The 26,645-nt window shown below is 37.5% G+C and overlaps 1 protein-coding gene across 8 annotated transcripts in view; it reads left to right on the forward strand.

Annotated features, from left to right (window-relative positions):
• Eip63F-1 (Ecdysone-induced protein 63F 1) overlaps positions 1 to 26,357 on the forward strand; it is a 289,880-nt gene extending 263,523 nt beyond the window's left edge. For 7 of the 8 annotated variants that reach the window (XM_065231903.1, XM_065231905.1, XM_065231904.1 and 4 more), the window contains one exon: positions 11,515 to 12,162. In XM_065231903.1, the coding sequence (XP_065087975.1) occupies positions 11,515 to 11,573 (59 nt within the window). In that variant the 3' untranslated portion in view covers positions 11,574 to 12,162. Of the gene's footprint in view, positions 1 to 11,514; positions 12,163 to 26,319 lie in introns of those variants that run through there. The other variant, XM_065231902.1, reaches the window with a different exon arrangement.
• Positions 26,358 to 26,645: the final 288 nt, after the last annotated feature.

The raw sequence follows: 26,645 nt of genomic DNA on the forward strand, positions 1-26,645 counted from the left end.
CATAATAAGACAAGTTATTTGAAACAACTTTGGTAAAAAAACAAAGTTTCTACCTCTAATGGTCAAATGCGGCGTTTCTCAATCTATGGGTCGTGACCCACCGCGGGCTGCTCTTAGGTGGATCGCAGAATTTGTTGGTCAGAGGTATACTGCCGGTAACCGCAAGTCAGTCCCATCTGCAATTTTATTAAATTTGAGTTAGCATCATTATTCAGTTTATCTTTCTATGTTTTTTTGAGATGTGCTATTGAAAAAAGGTGGTTTGTTCAAGAAAAATGAAAAACAATACCAAGTCAAATTGTCTCACAGCGAAAAGTAACCGCAAGTCAGTCCCATTAGAAAAAAATATGTTAGAAATGTTAGACAACCCATTGCATCATGAGATTTGTCTCAAGATAGATTTTGTCCACTTCCCCTAGGATATCTGGAACATGTCCGGATGTGGCCCATATAGTTCTTACGATACTCAGTTTAACCGCCAATGGATATGGCTTTGAATTCTCATGTGATTTGATGTATCGCTTGAAGGATTTTGATTTAAATAGGATTTTCCACTTCCCTGGGGATACCCGGAACAAGTTCGGGAGTGGCCTAAATAGTGCTGGTCACTCATCAGACTCTTATTGGTCTTATTTTTGAACTCTCATGTGAATTGATTTATCTCATGGTGGATTTGGCACGTTTATGAAAAGTTCTGATCTGATGAAGACCCATACTCACCGGAATATTGCTCTGGAACCAGCGGAACAAATCCAGAATCATTCAATAGCGTTCTATGGAACCATTGTATCTTTCTACTGTTCAATACTGTGCTAAACTAATGCAGTCAGTCTCACTCAGATTTTGCACATAAAATAAAAATTTCACGATGTTTTTCCAATATGTTTGGGTAAACATAGATGCATTCTATCATATTGTACGTTTATTTTTAAATTTATCCCTTCAAAAATCGTCAACCAACGTAGACTAGTACATATTAGAATATAGTTTTGTTTTCTTAAATTTTTTTAATTTATTTCGTCAACTTTGGACAAAAGGTTAAAAGTATAATTTTTTCTTTAATACAAATTAAGCAGTGTCAGCTTTCCTATTTTTTATGAGTTATAATGCCTTATGGACTAAAAATATTGTTTTAGTTCATGCCGCAGTATTGATTGTAATCGTAAGAGGCCATCATGCGGTTTAATGGCCCATATTTTGCATAATTTGTGCGATGATGTTTTAAGGCAAATAAATTTCGATTTCGGAGTTGCCGAGTAGGTGCATGGAAATTTAATGTTGATAAAAGTTCTGTGGAGTCAATGCGCTGCGAAACGATATCGTTTACAAATGAAACCATTGCATATTCACGACGCTCTTTTAATGTTTGTATATTTATAAGCATGCAGTGTGCTTCATATGATGGAAGAGGAAATGATGTCCAACCTAATTTACGAAGAGCGTATAATAGAAATTGTTTTTGTACGGATTCTAATCTTTCTTCGTGCGTGATTGAAAAAGGAGACCATGCAATGCTGCAATATTCCAGTATTGACCTCATATAGGCAATATAAAGGGTGATACGGTCAAAATTTGGTCAATATCAACTTGACGTATTTCTTTCAATTTTGCATTTAAAAAACCTGAACACCCCTCATTTTGAAGGTGTGTGTGTGTAGAATGTTGCTCCTATTTTGATTTTGGAATTCACTCTTCAGTTGTCAAAATGCCGTCCAAGCAAGAAGAGCAGCGTATCAAAATTTTGCTCGCGCATCGCGAAAATCCGAGCTACTCGCACGCAAAGTTGGCAAAATCGCTAAAAGTTGCCAAATCAACCGTTACAAATGTAATTAAAGTGTTTGGGGAACGTTTGTCGACAGCCAGGAAGTCTGGATCGGGGGGAAATCGAAAACCGGAAGCCGCTGAGACGACAAAGAGAGTTGCCGGTAGTTTCAAGCAAAACCCTAACCTCTCTCTCCGAGATGCCGCAAATAAGCTGGGTGTATCGTCTACAACCATGCATCGAGCCAAAAAACGAGCCGGACTATCGACTTACAAGAAGGTAGTGACTCCAAATCGCGATGATAAACAAAATACGACGGCCAAAGCGCGATCCCGGAGGCTGTACACGACGATGCTGACGAAGTTTGACTGCGTGGTAATGGACGACGAAACCTACGTCAAAGCCGACTACAAGCAGCTTCCGGGACAGGAGTTTTATACGGCAAAAGGAAGGGGAAAGGTAGCAGATGTTTTCAAGCACATGAAACTGTCAAAGTTCGCAAAGAAATATCTGGTTTGGCAAGCCATCTGTACCTGTGGCTTGAAAAGCAGCATTTTCATAGCTTCCGGGACTGTCAACCAAGAAATTTACGTGAAAGAGTGTTTGAATAAACGTCTGCTGCCTTTCCTGAAGAAACACGGTTGTTCCGTACTGTTTTGGCCAGATTTGGCATCTTGCCATTACGGTAAAAAGGCCATGGAGTGGTACGCCGCCAACAACGTGCAGGTGGTTCCCAAGGACAAGAACCCTCCCAACACGCCAGAGCTCCGCCCAATTGAGAAATACTGGGCTATTGTCAAGCGGAACCTAAAGAAGACCAAAAAAACTGCTAAGGGCGAGCAGCAGTTCAAGGCAAACTGGCTTTCTGCGGCGAAGAAGGTGGACAAGGTGGCTGTACTAAATCTGATGGTAGGGGTCAAGCGTAAGGCCCGGCAATTCGGATTTGGAAAAGCGGAAGCCTAACTGAATATTTTTCCTGAATTTTATACTAATTGAACTTGAAAAAGAAATTTAATTTGATTTTTTAAATAAACGATTTCACCGATTTACACGCGTTTTCCCTTGACCAAATTTTGACCGTATCACCCTTTATAGTGTTTTAATAGTGTATGGGTCCTGAAAGTTATAGCAAAGCGCTTGATAAAGCCTAGCATGTTATTTGCCTGTGAATAATTGTGTTGTAATGGTCTATGAAAGTTAGTTTAGAGTCTAAGATAATTCCTAAATCCATAACTCTTTCACATTTTTCTACATTTTGATTTCCTAGTGCAATTGAAATATTTGAAGTTGTTCTTTTCCTGCTAAATGATATTAAGTTACATTTTTTTACATTCAATTCTAGTAGACTTTTTTTGCACCATATGTAGAATATGTGTATTTCATTACGGAATATATTGATGTCTTAAAAATCAGAAAACCTGTAAAAGCTTTGAACGCCGTTTTCTCATTTTCAGTTTTTTACAGATGGGACTGACTTGCGATTATAGGCAGAAGAGTAATTTGAATAAGATTTAAACTTCTTACCGGAATCCTGCACACTTTAATATTTTGGCGGTTCACAATAATTTATGTCATCTCTGTGATTGGGTTCATTTATTTGACGTAATCATTCAAGACTTTTTAGATTTAGCGTCTTAAAGATAATTATAAAGTTTCTAGATTTTTATCAGAGATGCGGTTTTCAAGAAAACTACAAGAGTTTTTCAGTCTGTTTTACGAGTTAAAGGTCATTTTTTTGCCTTTCTTAAGATATTTTTAGGCGTTTTAAAGTAATTTTTGTAATTCTTAGCCAATTTGGAATTTTCAATATTATTTTGAGAGTTTTCAGGATGATTAATGGTTTTATAAGCCAGGTCATTTTCTATTCCAATTTAAGTGCTAATACTTATTGATTGTTTTATGGCTACTCAAGCTTCATGATGTGTTTTCAGTGTTTTGACTGATTTTGACTTTTAGCGTAGTTTCTCGGTTCTATGTATTGTAACCTGTTTGGCATTTTTACTATTTCGACGTTGTTTAGCTATTTGGACGCTTCAATGCCATTTTTTTCGGGTTTCAGGCATGAAGGGTTAATTAGCCAGTATTTGGCCCCTATGGTCCTCTAATTGTCCCTATCCTAATGTTCAAGTTTATTAATTCTTTTCTAAATTTATTTCGATGCATGGTTGGAACATAGATTTTGTCATTTATCTACGCAAATAAAACATTGGAAATTTGTTTCAAATTTTAGATAGGCCCTAGGGTCAAAAACTGCCACACTTATTTAAATTTGTAGCAATTCATAGTGTATTTAAGCCATTTTGAAGGTTTTACAATCGTTTTGGCCTGCCAACATTTAAAAAACAGAGTGGCATACATAAGATCGCGCATAACTCAAGAACGGATCGTCCGATTTGAGCTGTCTTTTTTTGCCCAAGGAACAATTTTACGACAAGAAAAATTGAAAATTTTAAAGACAACTTGAAAAATACGGGAAACTATCTTCTCTTCTTCTTAACATATTAAACAGAGTGGCATACATAGGGACGCGAATGTTCGATAAAAAAAATAGGACGGAATAGTGAATGTTCAAAATTGTTTAAAACCAAAACTCAGTTTTGGGCGGGACGAAATTCGCCGGGTCTGCTAGTTTTCTATAAATTGTAGCATTAAAATGTCACTTCTGATTGAAATGACGTCTGAGACGAAGTAAAGACAAAGGTAAATGGTTCTGGGAAAAATATAAACGGTATTTTTTTTTAATACGTCTTCAATATTTATCATTTATTTTTTAAATAAAGCTCATACAAAATGCAAACTTTTGGAGTATTATAAACCACAGACACTTGAAAATTGACAAAAATCGTAGTGTACTGGTCGAAAGATCATATATGATAACCTTTGTATGGGTCCCTTCACATTGCTCAATCCCAGGCAATGAGAAGGCGGACTCTCTCACCAAGGTGGGCACGCAGGAAGGCGAATTTTATGACAGGCATATTTCACACGATGAATTTAACCATTTAGTGCGTCAGAGTATCCTTTCGAGTTGGCAAACCGATTGGGACACTGGAAATCTTGGACGGTGTTTACATTCAATTATTCCTAATGTTTCTTCGAGAGCGTGGTTTAAAGGTTTGGGCTTAAGTCGTGACTTAAGCACTTCTTAACCACTAATTGCTAGATGCGCATCTCAATAGAATAAACCTCGTGGACAGCAACATCTGTCGGTGTGGAAACGGTTACGACGACATCGATCACGCAGTTTGGCAATGTACGGATAATGACGTTTGAATACCCTCGAGGCCCAAGGAAGACAACCCTATATCCCTATCAGAGACGTGTTGGGTACCCGCGATCTCTGCTATATGCAGTCGATTTACACACTACCGTTCATACTGGCGACATCGCTCTGATGATACAACGAAACCCTACACCCAAGCTCCTCCCTTTTTCCTATCCTTCGAAAATGTACCCCTCTAACCTCGGGTAAACCGCGAGTATTCGGCCCAACTCCTACTACACATAGAATTAAGTTAATTTTGTTACAAACAAAGAACAATGAATTATCGGCTCCGTAAAGCTAACGCGATTGAGCCTTACAAAAAGATTTAAAAAAAGTCATTTTTATCAGAAGTGACGTTTCAGCGCTTAATTCATTTAGAAAATTAAAGGAAGCCTTTTTAAAAAAAGCAACATCCAAAATGACCGATTTTTTTTTAAATGTCAATAATTTCCCATAACATACAATTATGCAAAGTGTTATGCAATTCGGAAAAGGTCTAGTTTTTCCGATTCATCGTTTAGCTTGGAACTGAACCCATGTGACAGTTTAGAATATCAAAAATTTACTCAGAAAGTCTTTATATGCCTTCATGCAGCGAATTTGAAAAATAATGTTTCTTTGAATATGAAAGGTTAAAAGGGTCAATCAACTACTACAAAGGTTGACAAAAATCATTAAATTAACTGTCTCTGTGAAAATGAACAATGGTCCAAAGAACAGTTTATCCTTAACATGATGCAAAATAATAAGGTAATATTGTAATGGCCCCTTCGTGTTTTCACTGGCAATGGTATCGTCATCTTTGTCGTACAGAAAATGCAATGCCATGCTTCCTTTTCTGCACCAGACATGAAGATTCATTTTGAACTTTGTCCATTAAGTAGATCCCCAAGCAACTCAGCTTGTCATAAACTGGTTTACATAACTTATATATGACAATCTCAGCTGTGAAAATTTACGTCTAGTCACTTATATTCAACTCATTTATAGCGAAAAAAGCGCAAGAGGTGGGATCTATATATAAAATATATCTAGTTATTAGAGTCGGTCATCGTTATATGGAAAAACGCAAACTTTACCTCACCAATCGAGAACAACCCTTTTTTGGTTCCATTTAGAGTCCCAAACAACTGTGCAAAATTTGGGGACGATTGGTTGTAACTCGGCTTTCCACATTGCGTTTGAAATTTGTATGGAAATTAGTATGGGAAAACCAACTTTTTGCATTTTTATCCCTAGAGACTAAAACTTTACATTAACCGTGCAACTAGGTATGTATAAATATATTCTAGGAAGAGCCTAACAACTTTGCCAAAGGAAGTAAGGTGCTAGAAAGTATCAAAAAAAGTTATAACTATTCAAATACTTATGGTTTGAATTAAACACCAAAAATCCCTTTTTCTGCCAACACTGCCGGTGTATCAATGGGAGTCAGATTCCAAACTGAAATAATATCGGAGTTTCTAATATCAGGCGTAACATTTGATAACGGCACAAAAGCTTTTGTAAACAAACTTTTTGAGGCCCTTTAAACGCGAACCGAAGTACGCTCACGCAAACCAACAGCATCATCGGATAGGGGCAAGTATCACCTTTTCGAAAGTGGTATTGATTTGCGTGGGCGTACTTTGGTTCGCGTGTAAAGGGCCTCAGAAGGTTTGTTTACAAATGCTTTTGTGCCGTTATCAAATGTTATGCCTGATATTACCGATTTGGTATGTTCAGATGAATTATTCAAAAACAATTGCTCTATCTCATATGTGTAGTTGAAGAGGGGGGGTTAATAATATACCCCGTCCCCCTTACTCATATCAATAGTTTCAAAATGAAATAACTTCGAAGTTTCTTATCTTATCGAATTGGTATGTTCAGGATGAATTTTTCAAAAACATTTGCTCAATCTCATAAGCGTTGTTAGAGAGCAGGGGGGGGGGAGGACCTACTATATGCAGATTTTCAAACGAACATTGTTGTAGTGTAAATATTTAATATCCACTTTGTCCGTTCATTTGTTAGTGAGGAGATGTTGTTTGAATTATTAGAAGCTGAAAAATTTCAAATTTCTCTTCAAAGCTTTTATTTGAAATATTAAACTGCCATTCAGATAGCATCTACTGCCCGCATATGCCATTCGGATAGAACTGCCCGCATATAGAAAACACAGAAGAAGTCGTACGTCAAGAACCAAAAACAAAAGAAAACGAAAACTGTATTCACCAGTTTCGTCTCAGACACAGGTACAGCCGGATTGTTGGGCTAACTTTAAGTGGGCTAAGTTTTAGTTGGGTTCCCAAGCCAAACGTCACTTCTAGCAGTGCTGATTCCTTTTCATAATTTCGACCGGCTTCATGCAAAAACCGGCAAACGAGTAGAGAAATGATACAGATTATTTCAATGCGATACAACGAGTTGCTTTCTTGACGGTTGTCAACGATATGGCTGAATGAGGGGTGAAGCTAATTTCTGACTTATCAAGAAATCCACCCGAGACCTAGTTCAATAGCAATATTTGCTTCAAGGGATAGAACAGCATCGAAAGGAGTACCCTGAGAAAGCCTAGAATATATTAAAATGAGATATAATCATTGCAATCCAACGAAATTTGTGTGAACATATCTGACATTGTATATTTCACCAAAAGAGTAGGGAAGAGAATGGGAGTATTCGCTTTAAATACAACTGCTCTTATGAGATTGAGCAGATGTTTTTGAATAATCCATGTGAACAACTCGAGAGATGAGAAACTCCGAAGTTATTTTAGCCTTAATCTTTACTTTCATTGATATAAGTGAGGGCCGGAAAGCATACATGTTTTTGAATACATCTGAACATTCCAACTTGACAAGAGCAGAATCACCGAAGTTATTACAGTTTGAAGCTTTACTTCCATTTATATGAGTGATGGGGGCGGAGGTATAGTTAATATGCCTATGAGATTGAAAAATTGTTTTTGAACATACCAAATCGATAAGATAAGAAACGCCGAAGTTATTTCAGTTTGAAACATTACTTATCCCCCCCATCCTCCCTCCGACTACGCATATGAGATAAATCTATTGTTTTTGAATATTTCATCTGAACATACCAAACCGATAAAATAATTAGCTTCGAAACTATTTCAGTTTGGAGTCTGACTTTCATTGGTTCACCGGCAGTGTTGGCAGAAAAAGGGATTTTTGGCATTAAATTCGAAAGATTGATCTTTGAACAGCTATAACGTTTTTAAGGGACATTCTAGCACAATTAAACCTTGAGCAAAGTTGTTAGGCACTTCCTGGGCTATACTTTAACGTATTTAGATGCGTGGTTTGTGGTCCCTAGTAATAAAAATTCAAAAAAGTAGGTTTTCCCATACTAATTTCCATACAAATTTCAAACGCAATGCGGAAAGCTGGGTTACAACCAATCGTCTCCAAGTTTTGCATAGTTGTTTGGGACTCCAAATGGAACCAAAAAAACATTGTTCTGAAAAAATGATCATAATGACCCATCCTTCAAGTTATATATGATTGACTTGTGAAACTTATGTATGACTATAACGCAACTACTGTTTTGAAGATGTTCTAAATGAATTTAATCCTTCCAACGAATGGCATTTGTTCATTTTCCCATCATCATTTTCGGGGAGAGAGGGGTTAATTTTATTGTGCGAATAAAGTGTATAAACTGAGATTCTGTACTCAAAACTTTTGTGCGGTTGAAAATTTATAGCGAATCTTTACATTCTATTTCATAAAAATTGATTAGCTCTTAGAAAAAGCTTGAATTGTGCAAAAAATTCTGTTTAAAATTCCTCAATTTCGAAAACATCAAATTTTTAGCAAAACAAACAGAATTTCAACCTTTTTTTTTTTGATTATCATACTTTTCTCTTCTTCATAACATCAATGGGATGTTGAAAGCACCACTGAAAGTTTTTATTTTATTCTATATTTTGCTTCATCGGTCAGCCATATTGCAGTGCAATTTGTAGAGAACATCTAGAAATTAAATAATTGTTATCAAAACATGTTTACAACACGAAAAACAAGAACATTACTTGTATCATATATTGAAGTTATAATTCGGTTTTGCATTTCTCAATTACTTGTTTATAACGCATTTATAACTGATTGTTTTGATGAAAACTTCCTAGCCTTATATACAACATGTTTTCATATGTTACATTTGGAAACATGAATAGAACTGAAATATAGCTATTATAACATGTTATAAATAAGTTACATTCAAGATGTATTTATGTTTGCTCATGGTTATAAAACTTACATATGAAAACATGTTGTATACAAGGCTAGCAAGTTTTCACCAAATAATATCAGTTATAAATGTGTTGTAAACAGGTAATTATGTCATGCAATACCGAATTATAACTTCAAGATAACAAGTGCCTGTCAGAAAGGTTGAATACTTCACAAACAACAATACACCGGGTTTAAAACAAGATGTTTTCTAAGCAATCAATATGTAACTTATTTACAACTGGGATTTGTTACATTTTTCATAAACGATGTTGCAAGTGTTACTTGGGTCGCCAGATGTGTGCCCCTGAAAATATGAAGTGGTAAAACAAATTGTATGGAAGGAAAATAGATTCCGTCATCAATGTCCTTAATTAGTTTCCTTTCAGATCGTAGTTTTATAAACTTTGAAAAACCTTTGAAACTGATACTTTAAGCCGACTCTCACTTCCACAGTTGTTAATTGAGAACTTTCTTTTGTTTGCATTATAGCAGGCAAAAAAAAGCAAAAAAAAATGAATTTTTGTATAGACCTTCTACGATCTGTATGAAATTTTGCGTAATTGTTTTTTTTTATGGTCAATGATTCACATTGTTGCTTAAAGTAGATCATTTTGGATCCTTTAATTTTTTCAAAATGGCACCTTTGAAATTTAAAAATAATATATAGCACAGAAACGGCATTTCTGATCGAAATAACGTCTGAGACAAAGTTGTAACGAAAAATGTCTTTCTGGGAAAAATAAGTAAATTTTGATGTAGAACTATGTCCTTGTGGACTATACTGGGGCAAATAAAAAAAAATGTATTGTGAAATAGTGTTAGGTTTTGAACGCTGGTAACTTTGCCATTTATAGTTGAAATTAAAATCCAGATACGCCAATCGATCGGAAATGACTCTACGTATCTGATGAAATAAATATTTTTTTTCAATTTTGATGAAAGATTGCTGATAAATGGCTGTGGGTAGACGGGCACCACCCATCGCGTATCGGGGATTCCTGTTTTAGTCAGATTCCAAACAGAAATATATAGCTCAATCTCAAAAGCGTACCTCCCCCCCCCCCCCCCTCACTCATATAAATGGAAGTAAAGCATCAAACTGAAATAACTGCGGTGATTCTCATCTTGTCAAGCTGGTATGTTCAGATGTGTAATTCAAAAATATTTGCTCAATCTCATAGGCATAGTTAGATGACAGGAGAGGGGTTACCCTATCCCCTACGCCCCAAAACTTATATCAATGAAAGTAAAGTTACAGACTGAAACAATTTCGAAGTTTCCCATCTTCTCGAGTAGGTATGCTAGGCTGGGTTATACAAAAAAATTTTGCTCAATCTCATAGGGCATAGTTAAAAATAAGTGGCGTGAAACAAAAAATAGTCCAACTGATCAAAGACACCCCATTTTACAATATAATTGTGTGGTAAGCACAATCATAGTCAAGCCCAAAGAAGTCGAGAAATTTTTCAAACCTAAAAATGTTTAAAACGGACCGGGAATCGAAGCCAGCCTTATCCAGCAGGTCATGCTTTATAACTGGGCCCTTACTGACAGAGCTAAATGAGGCCCGAATCGCTGAATACTATTATTAGATTAATGCCTGCATTTCAATATCTATAAAAAAAATGTGCTTTTATTTAGCAGTCATAATTTAACTTGTTGCTGAATGAATGCTTTCTAAACTTGTACCATTTACTATATACCCATTCACTATCGAAAACCCATTCACTCATTCACGTTCCATCCCCGTTCGCCTAGTTTAGTTCATTAATCATTGAACTCTGTTGACCACTGCTGCTGGTAGTTGTTGTAGTGTTTGCGGTGCCATTTTGCGTGGTGTAACTTTCTGTGCGGGTATTTTTTTCTGATCGCATCACGTTTCATCGCTAATCCTTACGGCTAAGTGGCAGAGAAAAAGAACAAGAACCATCGACATCCAGTAGAGCTAGAGCTCGTGTGCGTAGTTATAGTGCTAACAACCGTGCCTCAGTTTCACCCCAGCGAAAAAAGGGGGTGAAACAAGCACGCATCTTCTTCATCAATTACTCATCGCCCCTGGTGATGGCAGGCTCGCATCTGTTGTATGTGTGTCCACCACATTCACATCCTTAACTACTACGCGCTCGCATGGAATATGAAGATTAGCTGCCAGCTTCACGTGCCGAGCACAGCATCATGCCATATAACAAGCCAATCAGAGAGATCCTAAACCGCATCTTCCTCTCTATATCTCAATCTCCTTGCAGACTTCCAGACCTTTTTCCTTAACAATCTCGACACGTTCGTGCAGCCTGGGCGGAAATAAAAATCGACCACCCAACCCCGGGGATTGCTGGTCCGATACGGCGAAAATGAAAACAGTTATGTTCCTCCTACACAACCCGCTCGGAGAGAGAGAGCCGGGAAGATTTTCGTTCATAAGTTAGCCGAGTACACCGCGCGTTGTATGATAGTAATTGATAGAAAGTGGAACTTGCAGCCACCAAAACAGAGTATACTTAGCGTTAAGCAGAGAATGCCCGCCTCTGGGTTATTGCTACTTGTCAATATGCATAGTGCTTGTAAGATTGTTACTGTTTAGATGATACTGTATATACTAGCGACTGCAACTGAAGATAATAAAATGGAAAAATGTGATCCAGTGTTTATCCGAGGAATATCGTTAATGTTCAAACTGAAAGCTGTGGAATTATTCAATAACAGATAACACAAGCCGGTGTGACGATGATTGTGGTTCATCGCACGTAGCTGGGAGGCTACCACCGAGTGGAAAGCCCAGAAGGTAATACGCACAGGTTCGATATCAGAAATAATAGATTTAGGTTGTGTGCTATGTATGTAAACTAAATGGCAAATTATTCAATAAATTTTTGATTTTGAACTCATCGGTAGAAGATTTTTGTTTTTATTATGTTCCTGTGGCTTAACCCTTTCCGAGGCAAAAATCGAAATTTCCGTGGAAACTCATATACAGGAATCCCCCGCATTACGCGGTGGATGATGCAGTCTACCCACCGGTAATTCTCGGTAATCCTTCAACTAATTGTACGTGATTAGTGTCAACCCTATTCTAGTCACCTACAGAAAATCCGTTTCGGGGGATTCCTGTAAATGCGAAAAAAAGGGCTAAGTATCTGCTTATGAAATTTAAAACAAAAATATAAGAATTACTAACGATGACAGTTAACTAGAATGGTTGACAATACTGCATGGACGTAAGCACTTTGGCTTTGCTTACTCACGGTTTTGCTAATAATCCATAATCAATTTCAGCTATTTCAGCACTTGTAAGAAAAATATCGATAGCAAATTAATGACTAATTCTTCAAGAACTTTAAAGTTTAGACTTTTCAAATCTCTAGAGTTGTTATTAGTACTGCCCTATAGATCTCTGAACTTCAATGAAGTTCTCAAGGTTTCCTAGAATTTCCCAAATCTTTTTTAAAGTTCTCGCAATATTCTTAAAGTTAATTGAAGCTCTTTGATCCATTCAGAAGTTCCGGCTATTTTCCTTTTTCGTCTTTTTTGGCGCCCTCACTAGGACTTTACACCGGCTCCCAACTAAGTGTTCATTGAGCACTTCCGCAGTTGTTAGCCTGTACCATTTTTGCACTAGTATTATTGGGTGGCAAGTACAATCATACTCTATGCCCAGGGGAGTCGAGAAATGTATCGTCCCAAAAAATTGCTATACCGGACCGGTATTCGATCCCAGCCTCCTCCAGCATGGTCTAGGCTTATAGCTGCACCTTTACTGACTGAGCAAAGGGAGGCCCCAGTAATTTCGCTTAAGTTTTCGAAACTTCCTTGCTTAAAATGTCTAAACTTCCAAGAACTTCTCTGAACTTGACTGAAGTTTTGGGAATTTTCTTTAAGCTCCTACCAAGACTTTTTCGAGTGGTTTTCGAAACTTCTCTAACGTTAAAACAGTTTTTCGGATATTTATTGAACTACCCTCAAGACCCTGCATCATTCCTGAAATTTTCCTAACTTTTTAAAAGTTCCTGAAATTAATAAATGGAATTGCTGTGAAGGTGACCAGCCTGCTTCAAGTACTCGGAACATCCCTGAAAATTATGAAAGTGCCTAAAAATCTCAAAAGTTCTCTGAAATTCTCTGAACTTCCCTGACGGTCTCAAAACTCGGCTGAAGTTTTCAGAAGTTCCCTGAGTTTCTAGTTAAATTAAATGAACTGCACTAATGTACTCTGATCTTCTCTGATTTCCTCGAAGCTACCCGGATGTTCAAGCAAACCTCGTAAAGTTTCCTGAAAATTTCAGGACTTCTTTAAAGTTCTCAAAATATTATAAAGTTTTATAAATTTCTCAGAAGTTCTCTGGTCTTTCCTGAAATTACCAAAACTTCTAAAGTTTTTCGACAATTCCTGGAATTAATGTAGATGTCCTGCATTTATTGTAGGTAAGCTTTGCATAAACATAAACATGTACTCGAAAAAAAAACGCAGCAGAAAAAAATGATCATCCAAAATTCATTTTCAATCGGATATTTTTGAAACTCTCAGGGAATAAATAAACACATATTAGCTATGTTTTTTGCAAAGTTGGTTTATTGAACCACCTCTCCTAGGCTAAATGCTCGCACCTTGGACTAAACGCTACCCATCAAATCCTATGCAACACTTGCACCATCTTTCTTACACACTTTCATCCACTCTTTCTTCAAATCCTTGTCGTTTTTAAGAACTTCCCTGTTTTCCGGAGCTTACTCTTCATAATCGCCCAGAATTTTTCCATTGGGCGAACTTCTGGCGAGTTTGGCGGATTTACCTCCTTCTGTACAAAAACAACATCGTTCCATCACCGATTTCGCGTAATGGCACGATGCCAGATCCGCCCAACCTTCGTGGGACCGGAGAAAGGACAGCAGGTGCTTCTGGAGGCATTCTTCTTTATATATTTGGCCGTTGATGGTGCCGGTCATTATGTACGGCTTGCTGAATTTGCCGCAGCCATAGATCGCCTGCCACACTCAGTACTTCTTCTTCTTTTTTCGCATTTTTAAGCTTATTACTTAGCGCATATTAGCTTATTGTGTGCTCTCAACCTAGTGTTCTAAATGCACTTCCACAGTTATCAATTGAGAGCTTTCGATGCCAATTACCAATGCATGAATTTGTATATTGTGTGGCAAGCACAATGATACTATATGCCCAGGGAAGTCGAGAAAATTTCCAACCCGAAAGATTCCCTCAACCGGACCGGGAATCGAACCCGCCACCTCCGGCTTGGTAATACCGTGCCTTTGTTGACTAGGCTATGAGGCCCCACACTCAGTATTTCTTGGCAAATTTGTCGACCTTCTTCTTTCGGAACTTCTCCGGAACATCCAGGCGGGACTTGATGACGAAAAACTCCAGGCCAGGGATCTGCTTGGCGTCCGCTTTAATGTACGTCTCGTCGTCCATTACGATGCATTTTGGCTGCACCAACCACTTGCGGTACAGCTTCCTGGCGCGGGATTTGGCCACCGTATTCTGTTTATTGATTCGGTTAGGCGCATTCTTTACCTTGAAGACATGAAGTCCGGCCCGCTTCACTGTCTGCTAGACGAATCAAACGTAAGAATTGACCTTCTTGGCCACGTCCCGAATCTAAAGCTTCGGATTGCGCAAGAAGTAATCCCTCAATAATCCTTCCTTGCGTTCATGGGGTCAGTCGTCTTCGCTTTTCTTCCGCTGCCAGCTCACCCCTGGGTCTTTTGGGTCTTCTTGAACGATTTTACCACACGGTGGAATTGTCGATTCCAAACTGTTTCGCGATCTACGATTTTCCACGATCGCTCCCATAATTCTTTGTCGAAGCACTTCTTGCTTGGAAGCCATCTCGATAACCACTTGACAGATTGTGACGAGATATTGCCCATGTAAACATTACACTCTAAACTAGTTTTACTCAAAATTTCATCAATTTTTACCTATGCAATAGAAATTTGTACGCAAAAGAAAGTGTTGCGTTTTTTAGAGTACACACCAAATTTCGATTTTGAGTTCCAGCAAAACAGTTTTAAATCTTTGCTGTAGATCAGTATTAGCATTTTAAGCATTGCAGAAATCCAGTAAAACAGAAATATTTCATAGCATGTGCTGATAATTTTCTACTGTCTACTTAATGACAGATTTCGCAAAACCTGCCTATAAACGTAAATGCTATTGGACAGCAAATTTCAGCTTTGTCATTGACGTTTTTTTCGTTGCTACATTTCCAGGAATTTCACGTGTTTTTTAATAATCTTCGGAGAAAAATGGAATTTATTTTCCAGAAATTGACGACAGACAGTTGGCATTAATCTACTACCGCGAACCGTATTATTACTTGTACACCCAACCGGGGGATGTAAGATTCGCTTACAATTATGTGGGATTCATGATCAGAGGATGTTAGTGGAGACCTCATGAACCGAGGATGCGATATACCTAGCTGCGGTACAATGTAAGAAAACTGGAGACCGAAAAATGTAGAGTGTATTAGCAACAATCAATACGAAACTAACGATTTTAAATTGGCTCACCACTTTAGTAGCCTATTGGTCCCAAGCAAACGATTAACGTACCCTATTCTAGTTGAAATTCTATTACTACACTATGTTTGTTTTGATTCGCTATGAAAGTTTGACAGATAACATCAGGGGTGTGTGGATTCATGCAGAACATGCAGGGGTGAGTGAAATAGCTTGGGACTGCTTGGGACCGTTGTCAGGGGGTGGAAACTAACGATCTTAAATTGATTCACTGCTTGAGTAGCCTATTGGTCCCAAGTACTTCTATGGCGTACCCCATTCTAGTTGAAATTCTATTACTACACTATGTTTGTTTTGATTCGCTATGAAAGTTTGACAGATAACATCAGGGGTGTGTGGATTCATGCAGAACATGCAGGGGTGAGTGAAATAGCTTGGGACTGCTTGGGACCGTTGTTCTGGTACTGAGTGAGCCAAAAATAATAATGATTTTCTTCGGGACCCAGTGGTCTTAGAGTTACCTCTATGCCGTTGTTCTGGTACTGAGTGAGCCAAAAATAATAATGATTTTCTTCGGGACCCAGTGGTCTTAGAGTTACCTCTATGGTATTAGTGAGGTAAATTAGTTATGTCGAAAAAATAGGAATCCGATTGCCGACTGGACTCGAACCTAGAACGCTTTGATTATCAGACCTGTGCTTTCTCCACTGCTCTCTCCATGCTCCTGAATATGGATAGCCTAAAAGCAAACATGAAGCGCTCATTTTCTCGCATATTCGACTTCGTATGCTTTTTCCGCTGGAGAGATTTGAGGCAAGTGTGTGCGTCGTTCTACAATGTTCTACCATGTGCGTCGTTCTACAAGCTTACTGGTATAGTCGAAAGCGTAGATAGAACACGAAATGAAAAAGACAAAAAACCATTACATCGCCTGCAAGGTCAACTTCTAACATTCGCTGCGATGTTCATGAACAGAGGATGATAGGAAACGGAACTAACATTCGTTGTAATAGATTTTTGGTTTGCGTGTAGCATTTCCAAGTTGTGTCCAATTCATCGATGAAATGGGTCTTCCAGAACTGGATCCTGAATCACAATTTTAGGCAATTGAGTCCGATATTGAATTAATTCTTTGAACAGCAATCGCCACCCTGGATAAACTATTAATAATAAAGCATATGTTTCTAAATTTATTTTAATAATTACATTGAAAGTACAAGGAAATAAAATAGTTTTGCTACTGGCTCAGCAATATACAACTGAAGTATCAGTAAAAGCGCACTTCAATAAATTTAATGTTTCCTGATGAATGTGGGCGTCTTTGTGGAATACCTGTATAATGAGAGAGAAAAGGATTAGTATTTTCCATTTAATTCCACTACTTTATTTGCTTATCCTTGACAGATACGCGTATTTCGTCTACAATGTGCAGACTTCTTCAGTGTCTTGTATTCGAGTATTAGTACAAGACACTGAAGAAGTCTGTACATTGTAAACGAAATACGCGTATCTGTCAAGGATAAGCAAATAAAGTAGTGGAATTAAATAGAAAATACTAATCCTTCTCTCTCTCATTATAAATTTAATGTTGTTTCAGGCTGTTACTTACTGGAAAATCAGTTAAACGCTGTCATTTGTTCATCTGCTGCAGCTTCAGCAAAAAAAAAGGTTTACTGAGATTCAGTAAAATATTGTCATTTTGACAGCAGATCATATTGCGGGAAGTTTCAGCAACATTATTTTGATGGAAAGATTGCTGTTCATTCGTCAAGTCAAAAATCAGCAAAATTGTGCTGATTTTCAGTGATTAAAATTTGGTGTGTACTATACAAAATAACATATGTGGAACTCCACAGAAGTTTTTGGAGATCAATGATTATCTGAAGCTCTTTGAAATAGATATCTTTGAAATCATGACAAAATATCCAGAAGACTTCATGCAGTTCTTTGATCAATTGAAGGGCTTAGGAATAATTCCGGCATCAACCTGCTTTCTGAAAGAAATATATTAGAAACATGATTTGAAATACGTAATAGTTGGAGATCAACAAAATAATACCTAATATTCTAGTAGTTTTGAATAATTATCCAGAGGACTTTATGACGATCACTGATCAATTGGACGTGTTTTGAATGATTCTTGATCAACCTTCTATCTTGCTAGAATATCTAACATACATGACATGATAATCATTAATCAACCAGAAGAATTGCCAATATATCCAGAAAACATTATGCAAGTATTTGACCAACTGAAGGTCATTAGAATAATTCCTATTCAACGTGTGTTCTGAAAATATTATTATTTCTATGTGTAGTAGGAGTTGGGCCGAATATCCGCGGCTTATCCGGGATTAGCGGGGTACATTTCCAAAGGATAGGATTAGGGGAGGAGCTTGGGTGTGGGGTTTCGTTGTCTCAATTGAGCGTTGTCGCGAGTATGCATGGTAGTGCGGTTCTGGATTCGTCTGGAGTTCATTGATGGACAGATGAAAATCTTCAGAATAATATCTGATCATCCTGAAAGCCTTGAAAAAATATCTAGAGAAATGTATGGAGAACTCTGATCACCTGAATCTTTGAAATATTTTCTGAGTAACCTGGTGAAATACGTGATTTGAATTGTTTGACAGGGTTAATTACTGTAAAAATCGACTTTGATGCTCTCGATGGGTCTCCACGTAAGTTTGGCCCTGGGCCCCAGTTAACGTTAACAAGGCATTGTATTCCGGGTACCATTCTGGATGTGGTCAAAATCTGACATGAGCCAAAGTCTATCACGCGAAACATTAAGTCTTTACTATTATGGCTGTCAAAATGACACATTTTAAACTTCAATGCAAATCAGAATATTGTTAAACTGTATAGGGTAGAGAACTACTTCGGCCTAAATAATCGCCCATTTTGGGCCTATCGAGCAGAAAACTTCAAATAAATCCTTGATTTCAGAGTAAACAAGTCAATTGTGCGTTTGGTACGATACTTTAGTTAATACGCTACGGAACGAAGTCAATGAGAACGCGTGATATGAAGGTTTGTACCCATAATTCCCAAAAACAAAAGAAGCGCTCCGACCGAATCACGTTTTATCTTCATCCGATAGGCCGAAGTGAATTCATTGGCGTTTCAATGGCGTTTTTCTTCGTGGATGGCCCTTCTCCAGCGTCTTCACTTTCGCAAAACCCCAAACTTTTGGCCACCACACCGTGTTGTGACACCATGTGCCGCTTGAAGTTAACCGTAATGATTATTTTTTTTTGCTCATAGAGCGCTACTTCGTCGTAATCATCCATTTCCGTTCTATCGAGCAGAAAACATCAGTATAATCAATGATTTCGCCGTGCACAAGTCAGAAATACGTTTGTACCGATGCGTTAGTTCACAAGGTGCAACACAAAGCCTATTAGAGCGCATTGTGTGAATATTTACACTCATTGTTCTCAAAACAAAAGAAGCGCTCCTACACAGAAAAAAAATTGTTGAATATTACTGCTGCAAACAGGTCAATCCATCGGTTGTGTAATATAACGTTGTACGATGTACATCGATTTTGCGAACAAAATTACATCCATTAATATAATATTGTATCTGCTTTTTGCAATTACATCATTATTTCATACATCATCTTGAATTACATTGATCGATATTACATTTTTTTTTTGCTGTGTAGCGAACACGCTTTTTCGGATTGTGCTACATTTCCCCGATTGTTGTTTCCCCGAATGTCACTTCCCCGAACGCCATTTCTCCGAACGCCATTTCCCCGAATGCCATTTCCTCGAATGAAACCCAAAAATTTATAAAATACCTCTATACTACATTTCTTAGGTTGGTTTCGCGAGCATTAAGAAAACATCTTTGAATATTGCAACAATTAACCTTAAAAGAACAGCTTATGATTAAAAGAAGGGAAAATCTCTGTTCAAAGTTAATTAATGGGGCGAGAGTTTTAGTGAGGTGGGGGCAGATTTTCCCTTCTTTTATACATGAGCAGTTTTTCGAGAACTTTGGCAAAACTAATATCGATGATTTGACAGATTGCTAATATATTTTTAGGAGATTTTCCCTTCTTTCTAAATTTATTTAGGAGATTTTCAGCCGTAGGCCATATTTTTTCCTTCTTTTATAAATGTTTTTTCGAAAGCTTTCTCAAAAGTTGTGAGATTGGCGCTTTGACAAATTGGTAATGTATTTTGAAGAAATTTCTCCTTCTTTATAAACGAGCAGTTCTTCCGAGAACTTAGACAATATGTAAGGTCGATAGATTTAAAAATTGATAACATAGTTTTACGAGATTTTTTCTTTCATAAATTCAAATCGAGGAATTTGGCAAAACTTGTGAGGTATATGAATTGACAAATGAATCGAAGAATGCTGTGAGTTTTACACTCACAACTGCTGACAGCATAGCGCCATCTTCTATGGACGAAAAGTTAAACCGAAAAATAATGTATGTAGATTTCAGCATTTTTATTAAATTATCGTTTGTGGAGGCGAAACGAGAAAAAATATTTAGTAGGGGTGTTGCGCCATAATATAAGCCACCTTCTGTACAAATATTTTTTTTAAAGGGCCAAGAAAAAGGCTCCAATTTAATAAAATAAACATTTCCCGGTTTTCTGCGTACACAACAAATCGCCATAACTTCTGTTTATTACTGTCACCTGTTGAAATTTGGTTGCAATAATTTCCGAAACAAGTTTTGCTAAATTTCCCCAAAGAACTGCTTAAGTTAAAAAAGTAGGAATAAAAATATTTTACCAATTTGTCAAACCATCGATCTCACATGTTTTTCCGAAGTTCTCGAAAGAACTGCTCGTAAATAAAAGAAAACAAAATCTCCTTAAAATGTATAATGAACGTAAACCGACGATATTTTGCACAAATTTTTCGATATAAATTCAAAAATGAAAGGTAAATATTCTAAAAATATATTATCAATTTATGAAGAGCTTTGAGTGGGTTGGTTTATTTCCTTTAAATTCCGTTATAATTGCTTATCTTTTGACAGATACGCGTATTTCGTCTACTACTTGCAGACTTCATCAGTGCCAAGTACTCAACACCACTGAAGAATCCATCTTTTATCTACGAGTTATATACTAATCAATAGGTACTAAAAAAAAAATAATAATAATAATCAACTGGTATCCACTGCCATGTCAAAATTTACCTAACCAGGTACCTAAATTTAGTCTCCAACAGGTAGATGCATGCTACGATGTGTCGTTTTAGGTAGCATGCTAAAGAGTCTCGAGTATCCGTTTCCTTGATCTCTATTAAGCAATGTTGATGGATTATGTTTAAATATTTCTAAACTTTCAGCTACGTCTAGTTTCCAAGGCGAAGATACAATCCGCAGGATATTAATGTTTTCCTTAGTCAAATTGTGCCCCTTTGTAACGATATGTTCTGCAACCTTGGATTTAAATTCATAATGAAGTCCTTTATCCATCTCTTTGTTAGCCTTTTTTACCTCTGCGATGTGTTCTTTAAACCTTGTTTTCAAAGTCCTTTTCGTCTGACCAATGTAGATTTTATTGCAATCTGGACAAGAGATTTTGTAGACTCCGACTTTCCCTAAGACATTTATTGAATCTTTAGTTGATCCTAACAGTGACTTCAGCTGATTTGTCCTACTGCTGAATACTAAATCTAGGCCAAAACTTCTAAACTTTGAAATCAATGGTTTGGTAATGTTTTTGTCGAAATTCACCGCTACCCGTTTTAAACCCTCAGTTACTGGTGTAAGAGTTGTCGAAATACGCCTAAAATGATCCCTTGTTATTTTATCGATTACTGCTTGAATTGTTTTTTCTTGATACCCATTAAGTCTAGCGATTTCAAAAATGTGAGCTATTTCCTTTGATTTGCCTGTATCGCTAAGAGGAAGAGTTTGCATCCTGTGAACCATGTGGTGAAAAGCGGCCATTTTGTGTTGATGGGAATGGTTTGAAGTGCTTGGTATTACTCTCTTTGTGTTTGTTGGTTTCCTATAGATTTCGAAATTGAACGAAGACGTTTCCCTGATGATGAGAAGGTCTAAGAAGGGGAGTTTGCCGTCTCTCTCTTCTTCGTGAGTAAATTTGATGTCCTTGTGAACGTTGCTTATGGCCTCCAAAGTTTTTGATAAATCTTCCCTTTTGACAATGCTAAAGATGTCATCCACGTACCTATACCAACATTTGGGCAACAAATTCCTATCCTCCAGAGTATTTTTTAGGTTAGCCATGAACAATTCACATAAAAATGGAGAAAGCGGATTGCCCATAGGAGCGCCTTTAGTTTGTTCATAGAAATTTCCTCTGAAAATGAAATACTTTTCCTCCATACAAAGACGAGTAAGCTTGAGATATGACCGAACTTTGTTTTTCCAAGTAGAATCCTCACGTTGCTTCAGAAGCCAGTCCTCTAAAAGGCTGATGGCTTCCTTTACTGGTACACTCGGAAAAAGTGCTGTGACATCAAATGAAACCATGACTTCATCTTCCCGAATCTCTCCTGATGCCTGAAGCTGACTTGCGAATTCCTGTGTGCTGTTAACTGAGTGGAAAAGGGTTTAGGCATATTTTGAAAAGTCACGAGTTCAAATCTCACCCCCGGACAAGTCACGAATGACCCAAGAGTGTGACTATAAATTCTAAAAAAAGTGAAAAAAAAAAAAAAAAAAAAAAAATTGGCAAGCTTATAAGTGGGGGATCTTTCAGCCGAGATAATCTCCCTCATTTCGTTTCCTGGTTTGTGAATCTTTGGTAAACCTTTGATCCTAGGTATAATAGGGTTTGAAACTTTCAATTGATTCGTGGTGTTGCCAATAAACGCCTTGCACTCTTTCAACGTTTTATCCATTTATTGATTAGTATATAACTCGTAGATAAAAGATGGATTCTTCAGTGGTGTTGAGTACTTGGCACTGATGAAGTCTGCAAGTAGTAGACGAAATACGCGTATCTATCAAAAGATAAGCAATTATAACGGAATTTAAAGGAAATAAACCAACCCACTCAAAGCTCTTCATAAACGGATTCCGCTAAGAGGTTCGACAAATTTAAAGGATTATCAATTTGTCAACCCTAATAGAAAAGTACCATGGTTTGAAATTTAATCTGGTTTGCATTCTGCTCACTTTGCTCAAAATATAGTAAGAAAATTGTCAGCAATAAGGGTTGAAAATTTCCTAACTTTTTTTTCGGGAATATGGCATTCGGGGAAATGGCACATTCGGGGAAATGGGTATTCGGGAAAATGGCGTTCGGGGAAGTGACATTCGGGGAAACGACATTCGGGGGAATGTAGCACAATCGCTTTTTCTACCTTCATCCGTAGGACGAAGAAAATCCAATGGCGTTTCAATGCGTTTGGACGGAATTGAAACCCGTAGGACGAATTTGGAATCAAGAAGCAGTGTTAGATTTTTAACAATATCTCAACAATGTTTGGCTCTTTATCTAAATCAACGGTACTTATGAAAAGGGTAATAAAAGTGGAAGTTTGATATACACATTTCATGTATTGTTAAAGCCCGTTCAAGAAAGAGAGGTAAAGCGTGGGTTGTGCTAAGTAGGACGGAGATTAGATCAAAAACCATATGTGCACTTGGCGTCGGAATCAACATTGCACCGAAAAACGGATCCTCCCTCCGCCGGTACTTCCTTCACGACACTCAACACTGGCTCTTTTAGCGGCTTACGCTTTGCCTTCACCACACGCGCACGAATGCAGTTGAAGGTAAAACAAAATTAAATAGTTGTTTTCTAGACACGACTGCGGTATGACGTAGAACTACGCAAAATTGATGTATGTCATGCATTTTTGACTATCATACTTTATCTTGAATTTTTCAGGTATTTTAATTTTTCGGTTCTGTTTAAAAACTCGCGCCGATTTTGCATAAATAACAGCCCCTTAGTTGAACGGGACCCAAGTCTCCTTCCACCCTATCGCTGGTTGTCAAGGTGATCACGCCGTGATCCACCTTTAACCACTGACTTGCTCCTGCTTACTGCAGGACCCAATGCCTCGCCGTCCGAAGCGGTAATGAGCAGAGGCACGACAGCAGCGCTGTTTTATATCTTTTCAGTTTCAAGCAGAACGATGTGCAACAAAGTGGTACTCGATTATGACGACTGGGTTTGGGAAAAAACGTTTATTTCATGAAACAGAGATAAAATTATCATTTGTACGTTTTTCAAAAGTTTTTTTTATGAGAAATTGAAAAAAAAGTAAATTCATCAGATTTGTAATGGTGAATCCTATCGATTGGCGTACTTGGATTTTTATTTCATTTATAAATGACAAAGTTACAAGTATTCAAAACCTAACACTATTTCATCACACATATATTTTTTTTTTGATTTGCACCCCAGTATAGTGGACAAAGACGTAGTTCTAAGTCAAAAAATAAAACGCACCCAGACACAACTACTTCACCGAACAGGTAGACTCACTCTGATCCAATTTGTCTCAATTCGTACACTCTGACTCAGACCTCGAGTTAGATTCATTGTGAATCAGAACGACTAACCTCAATGACTGAAAGAGAGAGAGAGAGAGATTCTGGTTAGATGAAAACATCCTCAGCATTTGTGTGTTCTCCCGCTGAGTTGAGCCGGAACATTTTTTGTTATTGCCCCTGTTTTTTTTTTTTTTTCCTTGGATTTGTTTTCCGTCGATCTTGTTTTCCGTGCTGAGCTCCAATGCTACCGACGCCAAGAAGGCAGCTCCCACACCTGGACCCTACACGGCGAATGAGAACGACTCAAATTTGAGTTTAGTTCACTCATAATCGCCAAAAGTGCAGGAACTCAGCGATGAGTAAAATTTGTCTCATGGTTTCCTGTGGAAAACCTAAAAAATCTGCCGGAAAATGAGGAAATTGACGAAAATTTTATTCAGTCTCGGAGTAGTACCAATAGACTGAATGAATCCAATCTTTTCTTTTCTCAAATTCGGGAATTTTTCCCTGAAAACATGAGGCAAATTAACTCATCGCTGAGTTCCTGCACTTTTGGCGATTATGAGTGAACTAAACTCAAATTTGAGTCGTTCTCATTCGCCGTGTACCTATCGACCCATCAACTCATGAACCGGGGACCAACGGCATTATTTCCCTTCCAAAGGAAAGCATGATCAGAGATGTTATGCCTCAGAACATCCCGGCGGCGCCGACTGGGATTGAACCCAGGCCTGCTGGGGTGAGAGTAATCACGCTTACCACTACACCACCGGCGCCGCTATTGCCTCTGTTTTATTCGTAGTGAGAGCCTGGTAGGAAAATGAATATTGTGAGTTGTACCTCTCAAGTGCTGGTACTGAGTGTTCATTGATGCGAATATTTGCAACAATTTGTTTAATGCTTGACATCTGGTTTGACCTTCGTTCCATATTATTAAAAATTTCAGCAAGGATGATTAATTTTTACTCCATAGTTCCATGATCCAGAAACTGACAACAATAAATATTTAAGGCCTAAGGATTTTAAAATTTATTTTATTTATTTTTTACTGTAGAAAAATATGGTTTGTACAATGTATATAAATGCCTAATAATTAAATATAAATTTGGCAACCTGTTTAAGAAGTTTTAACAAAACATAAATTCGCGCCACATTTTTTTTAACTATACACCCTCTCCTCTTGCTAAAAAATCTCAACAAACTAACGGTGACGAAGACATTTCATGAATACTCTAGGTACCTACCACCATGAAAACGGTAAACGCCTGAAATCAATCATTTAAGATATGGTTAGGGTATTGTAAATTTTGCACCAAATTAAAGTCCTGCATTGAAAATAATCCCTCATATTTTGTTTCGCGCAGACTAGAAACAATAAAAATTATCAATTTTATATGTTCTATCGATATTATATTCAATTGAGAAATATTAAATAGAATAAGGTCCCTATTCATGTTAACTGTCCTAGGCGAGAAAAATCATAGGAATTATTGTCAACGCAGTGGTCTACTTTGGTGCAAAATGAGCAATGAAAAGTTAAAATCTATTTTTGTCACAATAACAAATGGAACCCTTATGGTAATGTAAAAATGGATTAGGAAAATTTGTACATTGTTCCAAAATTTTTTGATGGTCTGGTATGTCAAGTAGAAACATTCAGGACGTGTCCGGAGAAGTGCGGCTTCAAGGTGCATGTGGTTGATATCTTTTTTTAGAATCTATAGATCATTAAGAGAATTGAAAAAAAAATTGGAACGAGTCTGAAAACTTCGAGACAGGTAAAGTACACTTCTATTAGATCCGGCAAATGACTCAAGTACTAAAAAGGTGCTTTCATTGGACTTCGAGAACAAATACGGGATACTTTTGGCGAGCATTCGGAAGACTTCAATTGCATGATCGAACCTTCAATGATCCACCTCGCCATTTGAAGACACCTGAATTGAAAATACCGTTCAAAATTGGACAGCTGTTAACAAAACAACTTATATTTAGTCGTTTAAGCATGTGGCTGATTTTAATTTGTTTCTTCCAAAAATAAGCACAGTTAAACGCACGAGAAAAAAATCAATTTAAACATTTTCAATCACTAACATTCTCATGTTTCCACTCGTTTCAGAATTCGCTCGACTGCTGCTGTAAAAATGGTTCCGGAAAAAAAATAATACGAAACCCACACAACCCAACGACGACGAATATTGTTCCTTCTGTTTGATTCTGCCCTCCCTGTAAGGAAATTGTGTCAGTCTTGTCCAGAGTTGGAAAACATCGGTGCAAGAGCGAAAATCTAGTGAACGCAATCATCTGAACGGTCATCGCCCAGCAGCAGCAACAGCGAGCATGGAGAAGACTGCAAAGAGAGTAAGAATGAGAGTATCCAAAAGAGCGAAAATGTGCGACATAAGAGAGAGAGAGAGAGCGTGATTGGAACGTACTTTAGGAGAC

This window comes from Ochlerotatus camptorhynchus, unplaced genomic scaffold, assembly GCF_037179485.1.
Source record: "Ochlerotatus camptorhynchus isolate MF236.1 unplaced genomic scaffold, CSIRO-AGI_Acam_v1.1 ptg000361l, whole genome shotgun sequence".
Taxonomy (NCBI): Eukaryota; Metazoa; Arthropoda; class Insecta; order Diptera; family Culicidae; genus Ochlerotatus; species Ochlerotatus camptorhynchus.